Raw genomic sequence first — 17708 nt, 5'->3', positions numbered from 1 at the left:
GTTTAGCTGTATACAAAGAGGTACCAGGTGACCATCAACCCTGCCAGATCTGATATTCAACCTCTGGCTTTGTGTGCTGAAGAATCCAGGGGTCATCCCTTCTCAGAAGAGATGCCCACACATTCCCAGGAGAGTTCCCAGGACTGTACTCCGAGTACAGTCCACTACACAGCCAGACCCCACACAGACCACAGTTCCTAGCACAGACACCACACAACCAAGAGAATTCTCATAATTTATTCAGAATTTTAATATAAACAGGTAATTATCCAATATTTTACATGCGGGACAATTTCAATACTCCAAAAAAAGGCATTTTCTGTACAAGTCACTACTTGGCTCTTACAGGAAAACATTGAAAAATAATCATTGAGCTTTCTTGTGGGTTTGTGTTTCTGAGTTGTTTTCTGTGTGAGCCACAGAGGAAAACAAGACCCAAGTAATGGTCTCAGGATCTGTCTGCAGACACAGGACTGGCACCACCCAGGTACATGAAGAAGCAAGGAGCAGCAATTTGGATGCAAAGTATGTAAGAAGACTCAACCTCGCCTGCATGTGTGTGACAGTACACACTCGTCTCTGGGCTATTCCTTCCTTCTGACGTGGGACCAGGAGCCCCAGATCCACAATCTGCTTTTTCACAAGGATTTTAATGGCTCACAGCGCCCCACCTCCCCCCAAAGGTGACTGGAGCCTGGTCTTGGCTGGTATCAGAAGGTGACCATGAGCTCAAAACTCAGTTCCCTCTGTTTCTGGGGGACCCTTAAAGAAACTTCGCCTTCGCCTTCAGTTGCAGCCTCTGAAAGTCCGTCACATTCTTTCAGTTCAAACACTGATCTGTTATTTCCATTCAATCCTCACCTGTGATCTAAATCAATATCGTGAAGAACATTCCAGAAGGTTTTCTGAAGTGACACTATTCTACGTGCAATTTACATAAAATCAGCACTCCTCTTTATTGCCCCCAACAAAAGAAAAAATACTAAAGAACTTGAGATGTCAAGGACTCACAAGGTGGCATCTAAAAGACGTTTCAACCCCAAACTTCTGCCCCATCCCACCATGAAATAGGAAAATGATTGTCAATTGGGACTAGAGCATGTCAAACCAGTTACCCAGACAGCCAGCATGAGTAACCCAACAGGGTTCCTGCTCGGAGGCCAGTGTTACAGTGGACTACAAGCAAACAACTCCCAACCCAACAAGTCACTTTAAGGCAGATCGTCTGCCCATGTGGGAGGCAGTGGAGGAGCTGTCTGTCGCTTGGTGGCACAGTCCCTGGTATTCACAGGATTGTTTGTCCAGACTCTTGCGTCGATTTGTACATTTCCACTCAGTTGTGCTAAGCCTCTTCCAGAGAATGAGCAGCATGCCCCCTTCCTACGAGCTTATAAAATGGCATGCCTAGGACAGCGCCCAGAAAGTGAATATTTTCACATGTGTGTTTGACATCACTGATCGAGGGAGAGAGTGATATGTTTAAGATTCTTCTCCTGGAAGAAGAAACCACTATATGAATTTCACCAAATGAATGAAAAGGGTTTAATAATGGTGGGTCATCTTTTTAAAAATGAACCACAAAAAGCTTTAATCTAAACATGGCTTTGTTGCTTTTCCTTAACCCATCACTACAAACCCCTAGAGCGACCAGGACTTTACAGAACCAAAGCTCTATATTGTTACCATGCCAACATTTTCAAATGCAAAAGGAGGCTTGTGATCCAACACCCATTTGCTCTTTTCACTGTGGCAGTAGAGGCAGCTAAATGAAGTCAGTACAATCCTGATACACAGGACAGTCCCCACCCTCCCTCACTCTACTCCTCTCCTGGGGCAGGCAAAGAAGGGCAAGTCTGCAGGATGTGCCTAAAATTGTGACTGGAGCAGCAAGGTTTAACAAGGTCAATCACAGCCCTGCCAACCCTCCTCCAACTTGCACGTGGTTCTCAAAGCCACACAGGGTCAAATAAGATCAGCTTCAGGTCAACCACATCCAAACACAGGGGGATCCAACGTTTCATTGCTTAAAAAATGTGTTCACCATGCTGGTAGGTTTTGGACTGGGATTTCTCACAATGCTCCCTTTCCACTCGAAGAATAAAGGGGGATGTTGCATTGGGTGTTTTGTGTGTGAGGCACTCATAAGTCCAATTCATTTTGCCCCTCAAAGAGCATTCTCAACTTGAAAGCAGTGGGAATAATCCATCGTCGAGACCCAGGGCATCTCGGTGCTCATTAAAGGGAGATGGTGAGGATGCTCATTCTCCACAAGGCCTGGCTTTGCTCCAGCAGAAGACATGGCAGCCACTTCTCACCAAATCTCTCACCCTCCCAAGGAGGGTAGACCAGGTCAGGGTCCCCATGCATTAGATATATCACGATGGCCCAAAACTTGTCTCATGGTGGGGAGCACAGTGTTAATAGATGGAGGATCAAAAACAAAATAAGATAAAATAAGGGAAAGTTGAAATCAGAGTAGAACATTGCCAGCCAGGAGAAAGAGAATCTGTGCTCACAAAAAGGCCATGCCTTTGCCATCCCGACTCCCCCCACTCAAAATTCTTACTGGTCCCTGGTGTTCAGAATCAGCTGACATGAATTTTCTCTGATTCAGACTGGATCCAGGCAGAATTCTGAAGTCTTGAGATGTCCATTATCGAACCACACCCTAACAATACACTGAGGTAGACTGTGCTGAAAAAAAAAACATCACCCACCTATTTATTTTTCTTTGATAGAAATTTACATGCGCTCCATTTTTTACGAAAGTGAATTTTACAGTGATTTTATATATTAAAATAAATATTTTTTCCTAATATAAGGAAACCTTTCTGAATTAGAAAAATGTGAAAATCGCTGCTAACGAAGTGTATGGCCACTACAAATTTACTATGAAAAGAACTAAATACCTAGACCTACATGTTTTATAATTTACGTACAGACCCTCGCATATTTACAAAATAAATTTGGCAAAAATGATTTTCGTACTCTTGCTTCCTGAATCCAATCACCAGCAATATTTTACACCATTGTAATTTCCAAAATCATATAAATAAGATAGCAAACAGACAGTTGGGATTTGTGTCTACCTGTGTCCTTCATCAAGAATTGAGAAGGTTTGGAGGTCGCCATTACGTCTCTATGCCATTCTTAATCCCACAATTCTTAAGAAGAAAAAGAAGAGAAGAAAGCAATTGAAAATGTGCTGAGAAAATGCACTCAGGCATGACTAACCCATGGGTGATTTTGAAGTTCACTGTGTTCTGTATTTGAGCAGCCGTGGTTCTTATCCCAAAGAGATGAAACCATGGATTCTCGCCCATGCCTCCATTCACAGTCTCTAAATGGTGAGAAGGTCCTTTCCCGGTCTCTCCTCCAGGTTCTACTCTCTTGGGATTGCAATATCATAGAAACCTGAGAATTCTGCTCGGGTCCCACACCTGACAAGCTGAGGTCCCTGTATGCAGAGCAGCTTCTGGAAGGTCAGTCGTGGGGACCATCCGATGCCCCAAATGGTTAAAGGGACTGATGGGCATCCTTGGCGCATCTTGCTTTATATTGCTTAGTGTTCTCAAAGCTCATCCACGTTGTTGCTCTCTGGGATTTGATTTTGTTGTGTTTGCACAATAACTGTCGAAAATGCACACCCAGGAAAGGAAATGTGCAAGATACACACAGAGAACCAAAAGACCACAGAGCCATAGGGGGTGTGAAGACAGGGCTCAGCTCCAGGTCACTAACAGCTTCACCGGGCAGGAACCTTCGGTAGGCTATGCTGCCACAGCCGAACCATCCGAATAACCCAGTCTACCCATAACTGCGACAGGGCTTCAGGACGTCCAAAAGGGTTAGCAGCTAATGTGGCTTTATTCCCAGAAAATGGATGCCTTTAAGACCAAACAAAGAGACCACTTCTATCTCATGCCCCCTCCTCAAACAGGCAGACTGACCCGTGACCCCCGGAAAATAGGCAATAACTTATGAGACAAATGCTGAAGATTTTAAAACATTAAATATGTTACAAATATATTCTCAAAACTCTGTCATCCCAGTTCTTTTTTTTTTTTTTCCTTTTCCTTTTTTTTTGTCCTGGCTTTGTTTGGTCTTGAAAAGATCCATCACTCCAAACCAAATCCACTCCCTTGGCTCTCGGAAAACATTTTTTAGCAATGTTAAGGGAGAGAAGTCTCCTGAGGTTTGACATCAGACACAAGAAGAATCTGTCGAGGGCACAACAATTACTCAGTAAATAAGAAGGAAAGTGTGGGCACAGGCTCACACACTCAAGGGCAGACCTTTCGTGAGCTAACCACAAAGCATCAATTCAGCTTGACTACCTTGCGCTCACCCATCAGTTTTGTCTAATGTGGACACACACACACGCACGCACAAGCACACACCAGGATTGCAGACCTTTATCGAAAAGTATGAAAGCAGCAGCTATTGGTCAATTTGAGGAAACTGATTCTGTAGGGGGGGGGGAATCCTTCAGCCTGGATGAGAAAAACCTCCCCGAAGCTCACTCTCTAAAGCTTGGAATTCCACTGGAACAGTTTTTTTTTTCTTTCAAACTTTTGTTCCACAAACGAGCTTTTGTGTTTTATACTGTAGCTCAGACACCAGCAAAAAAAAAAAAAAAAAAAACTTTGTAAAAACATAAAAACAGGTGCTTTCTTTCTTTCAATCTACTAGGAAAAAAATAACAATAACAACATCCTGGCTTGGAACCACAGTTGCTGAAAGTACTGCAGCCGTGGAAACCCCTTTCCCTCTATGTTCACAGTTAAATCCGCTGATGACTAGTTAAATTGGCAATCCAGCAAAGGTGTTTTAAGTCATAAGATGAAGAGAAATGTGTATGGTTATCTCTGAGCTCTGACACTGTGGCAGAGCCACGGGAATCCTGAGTTTTCTGGAGGCCCTTCAAACCAGAGGAAAGCGCAGACAGCAGCCCCTCCCCGGGAGGCAGGGTTAGGAAGGATTTGACCTGGGCAGGGTCAGAATCCGCCCATTTTTCTTGCCCCCGTTCATGTGGGTGTAGGGGATGTGCTCCTCATAGTTCCTCTTTAGGCCCAGGGAGGATCCACCGTCCCGGCCCCCCGCCTCATCCCGCTGTGAGTGGGAGGAACGATCCAGGGGCACGTTCTCCATGTCCTCGAACTCCATCTCCAGCTCGTCGCTCTCGGGAGCCTTGTTCTCCTCGCTGTGGAAGAAGGAGACTTCTGGGAAGCTGGGGTGCAGGTCGTCCTTGAGCAGGTCCACGATCTCCAGGAAGGTCGGCCGCAGCTTGGGGTTGAACTGCCAGCACATGCGCATCAGGTCGGTGCTGGGGGAGAGAAGGACAGGTGGGCAGGGGGTTGTGGGTCTGGGGGCCCAGCCACGCAGGCCCTGCCACCCTGCTGCTTAAGGCCACAGACGAGTGTACACATCAGACGACATTCCTGGGTTTGGGTGACAGTCGAGGCAGAAACAGCAATTCTATTGGTGCTGAAAGATGGTTTAAAGACCTTCGAGACTGTAATTTTCATGCATCTATGCCAAAGATGTAAGTGTTGAAAATACAGGGGTATGGAAAAAGTGTGCCAAATGGTCGCTATGGACCATGGCTGGTGATGATGTTATGATATCTGTAGAAAATGCTCTACATTGGTGTGGTGTGTTGATGGAGGGATGCTGTTTGGGAATTCTGCACAGGTGTGTGATTGTTTTGTAAGTTTACAACTTCTGTCATAAAAATATATTTTAAAAAATAACAATAGGGTGGGTTGGGGGGAAAATACACATACGGACTATAGCTAGTAGTAAGATTTTTATGATATTCTTTCATAATTTGTAACAGATGTCCCAGAACAATGCAAGGTATTGCTGGAGGGTTGATGTATGGGGCTCCTATAGGATGTTATGTATGTTTGCTTTGTAAGTTCACAACTTTTACTGTGTACTTATTGTTTATGTATATTTATGTATGAATGATATAATAATGAATAATAAAAAAATTGAGTGAGTTGGGGGAAAACACACCAAATATACTCTGGTTAGTAGTAATATTTTGAAGACACTCTTTCATCATTTGTTAAAAATGTTTCACAACAATACAAGATATTGGTGGTAGGGTGAAGTATGAGTACCCTGTATGATGTTATACATGTTTGTTTTGTAAGTTCACAGTTTTTACTAGACACATATTGTTTATGTCTATTTATGCATGAGTGATATACTTCAATAAACTTTAAAAAAGACCTTTGGGGTATTTTAAATGTGGCATGAAGCAAGCCAGACATAAAAGGAAAAATACTGTATGACTGCACTATAATAAACTAAATATATTGTGTAAACTCATGGAGTTAATAATTAATATATAGGTCACCAGAAAATAGAAGGAGGGTAAAGAATGGAAAGCTGAGGGTTAATCTGTGCAGAACTGGTAAAAAGGTTGTCTGTAAACCTTTGGAAAGGAGTAGAAATGGTGAAAGCATATAATGGTGTTGGTAATTACCAGTGCTAGTGTATGGGTATGACAGTGGTTGAAAGGGCAAGTCTAAGGTCATGCATATTACTAGAAGGAAAGCTAAAACACATACATGGAACTGTATAAGATAGTAAAACATCATGTAAAACACAAATAGGTGATATTGCAAGTATAAGACTCTATAAAAAATAAATACAAATATACTAGACAGAAGGAAAAAGAATAGATGTTATGTACAGCAGGGGAAGCATAGAGAGATTGAGAAGCAGTGAGTTTTATTTGGTTTTTGTTTATTAATATTAATATTGGAATAATGAAAGGGCTCTGAGAATGACTGAAGTGATGAGTGCACAAATACATGATTACACTGAATACCACTGATTGTACACTCTGGATGGATTTATGCTTTATTAATATATATCGATAAAATTGATTTGTTAAAAAAATTAAATATAAATTTTTTAAAACCCTTCAGGTTTGGGGTGCGTGAGACCTGGAGGGGTGGGGGCACCTGCAGCTATGTGGCTCAAACCTAGAGGGCCAGCTCCAAGGGACCACTGTTCAAGGTCCGCCCTCATTCTCAGGAGGGTGGTGGGAGGCGGCTTAGTCATGGGACCACCCCATCACAGGAGGGCCACATAGCACCCCCTGGGGATGTGCTAGTGGGGGCCTCCTCTGCTGTGGTACCCAGGACTCCAGTCCTGCACCCTCACAGGCCAATGCTAGCCAAGAACACTGAGGACAAGCACTGAGGAGTTGTTTTCCATTTTACCTCTTGTTTATCCACCCCAACCTCTTCTAGGACGGAAGCCAGCAATCTCCTGCCCATGAGCCAAATCTGGTCTCCTGACTGTTTTTGTAAATAAAGTTTTGTTGGTACACAGCCACACCCATTTATTTATGTATCTCCCATGGCTGCCCCTGAGCTACATGGGCAAAGCAAAGTAGCTGTGACAGAACCTATCTGGCCTGCACAGCTGAAAATATTTACGGTATGGCCCTTTACAGAAAAAATTTGTGGACCTTTGCCCTAGGGCCTCCTTAATTTCCCTGGTCCTGGAATGAAGGTAGACTGCTCATTGTCATGAGCCAATGTTTAGAAGTCCTTTGCATAGAGTTTCCAAATAACTTTCCTTCTTACTTTTTCAAGACTAAAAATTTATGTTTTCCATGGATTTTCAGGAGATCAACAATTTTTCTTAAGAAACACTGATAAAGAACTTTATATGTAATAACTACTCATTGTAGAAAGTTAGAAACTTACCCAAAATATAGGGAAAATACACGTGGCACACAACTCTCCTTCAGATGTAATCTCTCATCTTTTTGATCTGGACACTCTCAGGAGCCTCATATATACACACTTTTTCCACTTAAAATTTTAACATAAACTTATTTGGTGGGTTAGAACATATATTTTACTAGCATCACTTGAATTTTCAGTTGATACATCATATTAGTGTATCAATTTATTCAGGAACTTTCATATTGTTATCTACTGAGATCATTTTAACTTTTTTTTTTTGCAACTTACATAACTGTGCTTTGAATAGCTATCTCAACAGGATGATGAGAATGGTTATCTAACTGTATCTTCTAACACCCTATTCGATTCTTCCTACAGCTCCCAAATTGGCCTTTGCTTAAATTCATGTAATGAGGAGACACTCACCATATCAAAAAGCAACTGCTTCTTTATCAGAAAACTCAAGTCATAATCCAATTCTGCCTCCCTACAATTTCTACCCACTAATACCCTCTTTGTAGGGCAGTCCTTTAAGTGTGTGTGAAACTGTTCCCATTTCCCCAAGGCAAGTCTTCCCTTTACCACACTCCTTACCCACTTTTACCTTCTTTTCTTTTTTCTAATTAAGGAGGATAGTACATTCTTTTGTTTTACTTTATACTTATTGAACTATTAGTGAGGCTACACAATGTCTAATATATATATGTGTGTGTGGCTCATTTAGTCCTTGAACAAAGATTTAAAACAAAATATTTTTTGAAATACTTAATACAGACACCTGACAAAATTTTAAATGTAGAAAGAATAGAGAGTTAACTTAAGTCTCTTTCCTCACCCTAGTTCCCTTCTCCTGAGGAAACCACTATGCTGATTTCTTGTACAACCTTCTGAAGATGTGATATGCAAACACAAGCATACATGCCAAGATAGGACATGCAAATAAGCATGCAAGCAAAGATATGCAAATGCATGCATACACGTAAAGGATAATTCCTTTTTGGATGAAAACTTCACACACTGCATGTTCTTTTGATACTTACACTCTTTCTGGACAGTTGTCAGGTTGATCCAAATACCCTCCGTCCATGACAAATTTCAACACCTGTTCATTAGACAGGCCTTGGTAAGGCTGTTCTGCCAAGCTGGTGATTTCCCAAAGGACCACGCCAAAGGACCTGCAAACGAGAGCTGAGAGTGGTACCACAGAAGCCACTAAACACAAACGCACTCATCCATATCCACATACCTACCAATACACACATTCATACTTGCACACGTGCATACACAAATACACATACAAAGGTACTCATATACATACACATGTATACATACCCACATGTACACAAAAACACAACCATGTGCATACATGCACATACACACACTCATACAAAGACACACACACTTTGTGTATGTCTAGTTTGACCAACTGATAAAAGAACGCATATGCTGCACTTCCTAAATTCCTGTGAGATTAGCTCCAACAGGAAAGTAAGGCTAGCTGTGCAAGTGTCCCAAGATAGGAAACCATCCTCACTTTCTTAACGGAGAACTAGAGAGGGAAATGGCAGGCTTTGACGGCCCCTTCTTGCAGGTGCCACTGGCGGGGCCCCTGGGATACAACCCCAGGGTGCTTCGTCTGCCCATCCATGTGCTACTTACCACATGTCAGAAGAAGTGGTGAAGACTCCGTCCTTCAGTGATTCCGGTGCCATCCACCGCACAGGGAGCAGGCCCTTCCCGCCTTTCCGGTAGTAATCTGTTTCGTAGATGTCTCTGGTCATCCCGAAGTCTGTTGACAAACAGTTCGCATACTCTGAGGGTCTGGCTTGGTGCCCAGGGTCCACCACCTTGACAGCCCCGCCCCTACCCCAAGTGTGCACACACATGTGTGGAGGGCAGATCACAGTGAGAACAGTCTGTGGGATGTGGGAGAGAGGGTATTCCGCCATTTAAGGGGAAGAGAAAGGAAACCACTAAGAGACCAAGAGGAGATGTTCTGGTCGGCAGCTCAGTAATCCCGTCCTCAGGAATGCTTCCTTCCTACCTTTGATCTCAAGGGCATCCCAAACCAAACTTTGGGCTTTCTCTGGCAAACCTACTATTCCCCACTGGATATGGTCCCAACAACTGCCCAGCTCCCCAGTCAGAAACCCAGGGTTCAGCTTTGTGTTGACCATTCTCTTTCCATCACACCCATATCCACATCACCCCCTCTCTCTCCACATCTGTTTGTTGGCCCCACCAAGGTCCACCACTATCTTTGACCTGCAGGACGTTCCCTCACCATGACCCTTTGACAGCTGACACTCGGATACCCTGACCCCTTGACAGTCCAGGAGAAGCCAGGCTCACATCACTTCCAGCTTCCCATGGCTTATGAAGGACCATATCTTTTTGGATCATAAATAGTTTAACCTCACTTCCTGCTTCCTCTTGCTCTGTAGAATAATGTCTAAATGACCAACCACAACTTGCAAAGCCCTTCTAGGGCCAGCTCCTGAATCTCTGTTTGTGCTGCTCTGGTCGTCTCCACCTTCATTTTCCTCAAATCCCACCAGCCCTCCTTCCAGCCTCACAGCCTCCGCATGTGCTACCCTCTGGCTGGAATGCAATCACTCAGGCTGCTCCTTCTCATCCTGCAAGTCTTGGCTAAAATGTTTCCACCTAACAGAGGCAATTTCTGAGCCAGCCATTACCCTTGTTTTTCTTCTCTAGCCCAAAACTCTTTATTTCCTCCAAAGCGCTTTTCCTAGTCTTAACAATCTTGTTCATATCATTATTAAACATTTTATTATTCGTGTAGGATAGAGTGGTCCAATAGAACTTTCTGCAATGACGGGCACGGCCCATATCTGCTCTGGCCAGCATGGAGGCCATTAGTCATGTGTCATTATTACGTATTTGAAATGTGCTTAGTGTGGCCACAGAGCTGAATGGGCTTTTTTTTTTTTTGCTTAATTTTAGTTCATTTTTAAAACGCATTTGGCCACACTAGGCTTCTGTACCGGAAAGGCACAGACCAGACAGCTGGTTGCACAAAAGCAGGATTGTGGTGATTTTTTCCATTGTTGCATCATTTGCCCCTATTCTAGTGGCCTGCATGAAGAAGTCACTCAATAAATATCTTTAATTCAACTATAGTTAGGATTGCATGTCCCTTTTTCCATTCATAATCCTGCCCCATTTCACTACCAGAAAAGATTGAACAACTCATTATAGAAAACTCCTCCTGAATTCAAACCCAGACCATTTGCACACTTCCAAGTAGAAAGTCAAACAAACCTCCAATTTTGACGGTGAAATCATGGGCGACCATGCAGTTTCGAGCTGCGAGGTCCCGGTGCACAAACTTCTTAGCATTCAGGTACGCCATCCCATCCGCAATCTCCGCCGCCATCTGAATCATCTCTTGCAAAGTTGGGGGAGGGCGACCCGGGTTGTTCTAAAGTTGGAACAGGAGGTCATGTTCAGCAAAACACAGGTGCCCTCGGCAGGGAGCCAGTGTTCTGCCAGGGACCTAGAGGCAGCTCACCTCAGCCTCGGGCCGCAGGGAACGGAGGTAGCTCTTCAGATCTCCATGGGCCATCAGCTCCATCACCACCAGCGTCGGCTGGCCTTTGGACACCACCCCCAGGAGGCGGACCTGAGAGCAAGCATGGGATTATTGGATGAGGGCCCCTGGGGGGAATTCAACTAATCTCTGTCACCCTGTTTGGTACCCATACCCCACAGCACCCTGCTCCTGGGAAAGCCTGGTCAGCCCTGGGCTGTCCCCCTCCACCTTCAGCCTTGCTGCAGGGAGAGAATTCAGGGTCCATGTCGCGTGGGTGTGAGCACAGACCCACCCATATACTGCACCATGACGGGGCAAATCTGGCCTCCACGACATTCCCTGAGCACACAAGGCACCATCCCACCTCTGAGCCATTGCACCTGCTGTTCCCTCTGCTGAGCACACTCTTTTATCACGGCTCGGTCCCTCGCTCAGATACAACCCTCAGCGTTATTCCCTAATGTACCATATAATTAACTTATTTTAGAGTCTGTCTCCACCCACTGTACTGGGAGCTCCATGCCGTGTAGCAGGGACAAGAATGGGTTGGCAAGGGGAATGCGCTCAGTTAAGTTGGACATGGCAAGTATGAACGGATACAAGAGCCCAAAGAGAGACTCAGGGACCACTGGGGGAGCAGAAAGGCAGGGAGAGTTTGTGCTGGCTTCAAGTGGGGACAGGTGGGAGGGGGTGGGGACCTCTACACGTTCTTGGGCGGGAAAGGAATCAAGAAGGAGAGAGAGATGCAAGTGTCTGGAAAGCAATGGGGCAACAACCGAGGCTTGTTCCTGGTGAGCAGGGCGAGTCTGGGGCCGGCTTCTGCCTTTGGGGTGCTCAGTGGGGGCAGGGGCTGGGTCCCCCGTTGCTCCGCGGGCATGCACAGGGACCTCTGCCTGACCTTGGGGTGCACGCCAGACTCACCACATGATGGCAGGTGAAGCCCTTCATGACCGAGGCCTCGTTCAGGAACTCGATCCGCTCCCGGAGGCTGGCCGACTCGTTGACCGTCTTCACCGCCACGCGCGTCTCGGCCTCGCCCTTGACGATGTCCCTGGCGTTGCCCTCGTACACCATGCCGAAGGAGCCTTGCCCCAGCTCCCGCAGGAGGGCGATCTTCTCCCGGGGCACCTCCCATTCGTCCGGCACGTACACAGAGCATGGAAACACTACTCCTCACTTATCGGGGTTGTGTCCCGAGCACATCTGCTCGGGGGTCCCGGCCCACTGCCTGCTTACGCCCGTCCCTGAACCCCAGAAAACACTAATTAAGTGACTTCTACAATCCAGGGCACGTGGCCATGAACAAGACAGCCTTGGGTCCCTGCCCTCATGGAGAGGACAGCTGGGGCGCAGGAAGGGGCCGGAATGGACCCAAGGTCCCAGCCAGTGAGTCGAGCTGGGCCTACGTCCCCATCCTTCTTGCCTGATTTCAGAACCCTGCTACTGAATGATGCTACTTCCCATAAGAGTCTGTTGCTTCTTCCAAGTGAGCCAGGTATGGGGACAGGTTGTAATAGTTTGAGGGGGAAAAAAAAGCCAAAATGTTTGGCGGCCCCTCTGTCGACAGGCAGAATCTACTTCCCCATCCCTTGCAGCTGGGCTCGGCCATGTGACTTAGCTTTGGCCACTGGGGCATCAGCAAGGGTGACCCAAGCAGAGCGTTGGGGTGTGCTCAGTCCCCAGGACTGGCCCCTTCTTCCTGCTGGGAACCCACCCAGCACCCTGTAAAGAAGCCTGGGGCCAGCCCGCTGGCAGCTGAGAGACTGAGAGGGAAACTGAGGCTCAGCCACCTCAGCTGAGGGTCCTGGAAGCACCCTGCCTGCCTGGACCACCCAGCCCCGGCTGACCCGCCAGCCAGCTGCAGTCACTTGAGAGAAGTCAGGCGAGACCAGAAGAAGGACTGCTGCTTGACCACAGCCCAGATAGCCGACCCACAAAATTGTGTGCTAATCAGTGGAAGTTGTTTTATGCCACTAAGTTTGGGGTGGTCTGTGGACAGTGGATGTTTCAGAGACAAATGTATGAAGGCTTCATAATGAAAGCCAAAACAATTCCTGGCTTTGTCTGGCCCATCACCAACAGCCAAATGCAAAGATGGTGGCTCAGACGAGAGCTTTACAGTCAAGCAAATGCACGGATGCTCAGTGGGAGCACTCTGGCCCCCGGGCCCCTGAGCCTAGACCCTTCCATGTTTATCCATTGGCTCAGGCTTTCCTTGCCTTCAAGACCCTCACACCCCACTTTCTAGCTTTCATAGGCGCCCGCTCCTTTTCCAGAGCTGCTGAAGTGCCCTCATCCATGGCCATGGCACCCAAAGCAGGGTGGAAAGATCGACCTCCAGGTTTGAGGGTGAAATCCTGTTCCAGCCTTGCTTTTTATTGTGGGACCCAAGGATAGGCCTGAGGCCCACTTTCCCATCTCAATGCCATTCCCAAATTCCCAAATGGCGGGGCAGGGGTGCAAGGAGTGGGCCCAGCATGCAGGAGGCTCCCAGTCAATGTTTTCTTGTCCCATTCCAGTTCCCTCCATACCCTCCCAACCCCACAGCCCAGGTGGCATCTGGCTGAGCAAATAGTGTGTATGCCTTAGAAGTCACATTTCGATTTTGGGGACACGGAGCACTTTAAAATTTGTAGCTCGATGGATGCTTTCATCCCTAAAGGAACAGCCAAGCCTCCCCTCTAAGGATCTCTCACTGCCCTTGGGTACAATCAAGTGGGATAGGAGTGTCATCCCACGCTCCCCAATGCCTGCCACCAGCACCAGCATCACATCCACGTCCAGCCGCCACCAGCACCCAGTGGTGTCCTGGCACCTACCCAGGTCCCCAGCCCTCCCTGGCTGTCGTCTTTCTGAGCCCCATCCCTGGCCTTCCATTTTGGTTCCCTATTTCCACTTCCCAGCTTGGATGGCAGATCTGGACACGGCATTCTGGCCCTGACCCTCAGCATTCCCTCCTGGGCAGAGCTCCGGGCTCCACGCCCCTATCGCCTGGTCCTCAGGTCCCAGGCCAGGTACACAAGGCACCAGCCGGTGGGTGACCTGCAGCCAGGGGCAGGTTGGCCAGCTCAAATGGACAAGCAGGGCTGACTTAGCCTCCCCAGGGGGTCAACCCACATCTCTCAGTTGATGGCGATGGCCAAGGAGGCTGCACTGCAGGATCTGCCCCCTCCCTCCCCAGGGAAGGGGCCGGTACTCACCATCACTGGCACTGAGGTACTCGGGGTTGGAAGAAGCATACAGTGGCCCCAGCGGCCCGTCTGGCTGCCTGGATGAGCAAACGGCAAGCACGCCCGTTTGAGATCCTCACAGACTCTGCAAGTCTCCCACACAGCGACCCTTATCAGCACGCAGCACCCAGGTAATTCCAGATGGGATGGGGGCAATAGGGTGTCCCTCATGTTTTGAGACCTGCTACTTGAGGGCATCCACACAGTACCATGCACCCATGGTTGGCTTTTACTATAATTTAAGGTTGTCCATGCAACATCTATCCAAAGCCACTCACCCAGGGGTCTTCTGGAGCTGGCTCATGAAAAATGACTGTTAAATTTTCTGGAAATTTGTGAGCCAATTGTTCGATATAGTCATCATTAAAAATTAAATTGTAAAGGCTTACAACTAAATAGTGTTAGATGCAAAGGTGATAAATACACAAAGCTCATCACTTCCTAATTATTTTACTACATTGTACTTTGTACATTGTAGCTTGCTACATTGTGCCCTGGAAGTGATTTATGTCACCTCATTTAGTTATGTAATTGTATCTGTATGGAGGAAATACTATCCAATGGTGCTCTGCTTCCATCTCTTCGCAAGGCTGTGTTCAGTGAGGGTATGTTCACAGACTGAAATTGATGAAATGGGAGTACATGCATTACAAATCACTACTTGACCAGACTTAAGAAACGGATGGGGAAAATGTCAATGCAGATTAAATTTAAAAGTGGGCCGTGCCTGTGGCCATGACATTGGGAATAGCATTTTAAAAATGAGGAAATGTTCTTCTAGTATTTTAAAAAGGTATGTCTGATTCAGCAGAGAAGGCAATCACATGATTGTCAAACAAGTGAAGTTCCAATATATGTCTTATTTCATTTTTGTCTTACTCTTTATGTAAACAAAATATCAATCAGCATTCACTGGATCTGAACTTGTTCATTCATGCAATCATAGGCTAACCACAGATTCAAGAGTTTGGGGAGAATCAACTGGCTAAATGAAATTTATGATACAGAGTATTGCATATAGTACTATTCTTTCTAAATTGCACACTCCACATCCTTTGTATTGGTTATATTTACTGTAAACTTAGTTATATATCTCTATCTGGGCATACAGTTTGCTCCAAGAGCTGGTTGTTAACCATTTACCAGCACATAACCACACTCACCTCTTTCTCAGGAACAGGTAAATACTCCCGATCACAATACTGAAGAGAAAGACAAAGATGAGGGTGCCAATGATGATTTTTGTGATATTGGGTGGGACATCCACTGAAATAGAATAAGACACAAATGCTTCACTTCAAAACGTGTTTCCTATCACCATCCCAGGCTCCACAGGATGGAGGAATAAAATATGGATTAAAGTGAACTTACTGGTCTTCTACTATAGAACTATTGTGACTAGTAATGGAAAAAACTGTAGCAATGATGTGGAGAAAATCACCATGGTAGTTGCTGAGGGCAGGGAGAAGGAAGAAGAGGTGTGATGTGGGGGCATTTCAGGACTTGAAGTTGTCCACAATAACATTGCTGGGACAGATGCTGGACATTATATATCCTGCTATAACCCACTGAATGGACCGGGGGAAAGTGTGAACTACAATGTAATCCATGCGGTGCAGCAGTGCTCCAAAATGTAGTCACCAAATGCAATGACTGTGCCACAATGATGAAAGAGGTTGTTAATGTGGGAGGATTGGGGTGGGGGCGTGGGGGGTATATGGGAACATCTTATATATTTTAATGTAACATTTTTTGTGATCTATGTATCTTCAAAAAAATACAATAAAAAAATGCTCATTAAAACAAAAACAAAAACTTGTCCCCTGGAGGTATCTTCAGCCACAAAGTGTTCCCATGCCTGGAACAATGGACCTCAATGGCCATTCCTCTCTTGACCTGAGCCTCTCTCAGCTCTTCTCCCAGAGACTTAATTTCTGGCAACTCTGAAGCATCCTTTGGCTCTGACCCTGAGGCCTGTATCGGAGGAACACACCCTGTCAGACCCCTGCCCATTGCCAGCCTTCTCACTTTTTCATCCAGGGCCAGCTGCACATTTGGTTTAAGGCTCTACTGTGATTGCCTTGAAATTCTTAATAATTTTTTAACAAGGGGTCCTACATTTTCATTTTGCACCAGGTCTGGCAAATCACGCAGCTGGTCCCAACTCCACCACCAACTCTGTCAGATGTACCAGTAAGGCCCCCGTGGATGCCAAGGGGACCTGCCCCTCCTCACTCGAAGACCAACCCATTTAGTTTTTTTTTTTAAGATTTATTTATTTATTCCCCCCCTCCTCCCTCCTCCTCTCCTCCTGCCCTGCTGTTTTTGTTGTCTGTGTTATCATCTCTTCTCATTTTCTCTCCTCTGGGATTCACCAGGATTTGATCCTGGAGACCTCTGATGTGGAGAGAGGTTCCCTGTCAATTGAGCCACCTCAGTTCCTGGTTTCTGCTGTGCTTCACCTTGGCTCTCTCCTTTGTTTCTCTTTTGATGCGTCATCATCTTGCTTTTAAACTGGCTGAAGAAACATTACGCAGAGTCTGAATTTGCAAAGTTTATATCCAAGGCTGAGTTGTCTATAATTACACATGTGCCCAGGTCCTCAGACTCTTCACAGCCAAGCGGGGAATGGGCTCTGCAGAGATGAGGAGGCCCAAAGGGCCTTTGTAAAGGATGGTTTACTGACCACTCGGTCACTCCAGGCACCGTCTAAAGGGCTCTTTACGATGATTTTATGTAATTGCCACATGAGCCAAGGAGGCGGGGGCCGTGCCTCAACCCAGAATGGGAATGGAGGCTTCGAGGGCGAGGGCCCTTTACCCAAAGTCAGGGAGCTGCTTCCCAGCAGAGCAGGGGTTTGAACCAGGCAGTCTGCGCTGGCCCCTGCCCTAGAGGGACCACTCTACCCTGAGAAGTTCCACCCTCCCACATCTTCCGAAAAGGACAGCACGCAGCCTCATTCCCTCTTGCAGCACACTAAACATGTCCAGAAACATTCGGTGACTGAGGGAGATGAGAAATGGAAACCTCTGCTTGTGTGTCCCTCCCCAGGACCTGCTCTCCTTTCTTAGGGATGGGGAAGCAGGAGGCTTCAGGGGCTTGGACCAAGCAGCCAGGACAATGAACATCAACAATGGAAGAAAGTATAGCATTGATGTGGAGACAGTGACCTCGGGAGTTACTGAAGGAAGAGAGAGGGAAGAAGAGGTG

General features: G+C 46.3%; 1 protein-coding gene across 2 annotated transcripts in view; it reads right to left on the bottom strand.

Moving 5' to 3' along the window:
• Positions 1-221: 221 nt before the first annotated feature.
• INSR (insulin receptor) overlaps positions 222-17708 on the bottom strand; it is a 155826-nt gene continuing 138339 nt past the window's right edge. For both annotated transcript variants that reach the window (XM_004477162.5, XM_004477163.5), the window contains 8 exons: positions 15662-15764; positions 14469-14536; positions 12190-12434; positions 11248-11358; positions 10998-11157; positions 9375-9504; positions 8756-8890; positions 222-5326 (listed from right to left, as the gene is read on the bottom strand). In XM_004477162.5, coding sequence (XP_004477219.1) covers positions 4972-5326; positions 8756-8890; positions 9375-9504; positions 10998-11157; positions 11248-11358; positions 12190-12434; positions 14469-14536; positions 15662-15764 — 1307 coding nt within the window. In that variant the 3' untranslated portion in view covers positions 222-4971. The remainder of the gene's footprint in view (positions 5327-8755; positions 8891-9374; positions 9505-10997; positions 11158-11247; positions 11359-12189; positions 12435-14468; positions 14537-15661; positions 15765-17708) is intronic.

Source organism: Dasypus novemcinctus, chromosome 19 (assembly GCF_030445035.2).
Source record: "Dasypus novemcinctus isolate mDasNov1 chromosome 19, mDasNov1.1.hap2, whole genome shotgun sequence".
NCBI classification, from domain to species: domain Eukaryota; kingdom Metazoa; phylum Chordata; class Mammalia; order Cingulata; family Dasypodidae; genus Dasypus; species Dasypus novemcinctus.
Note: the sequence above shows the minus strand (reverse complement) of the source record. Positions and strands in the feature narration are given on the sequence as shown.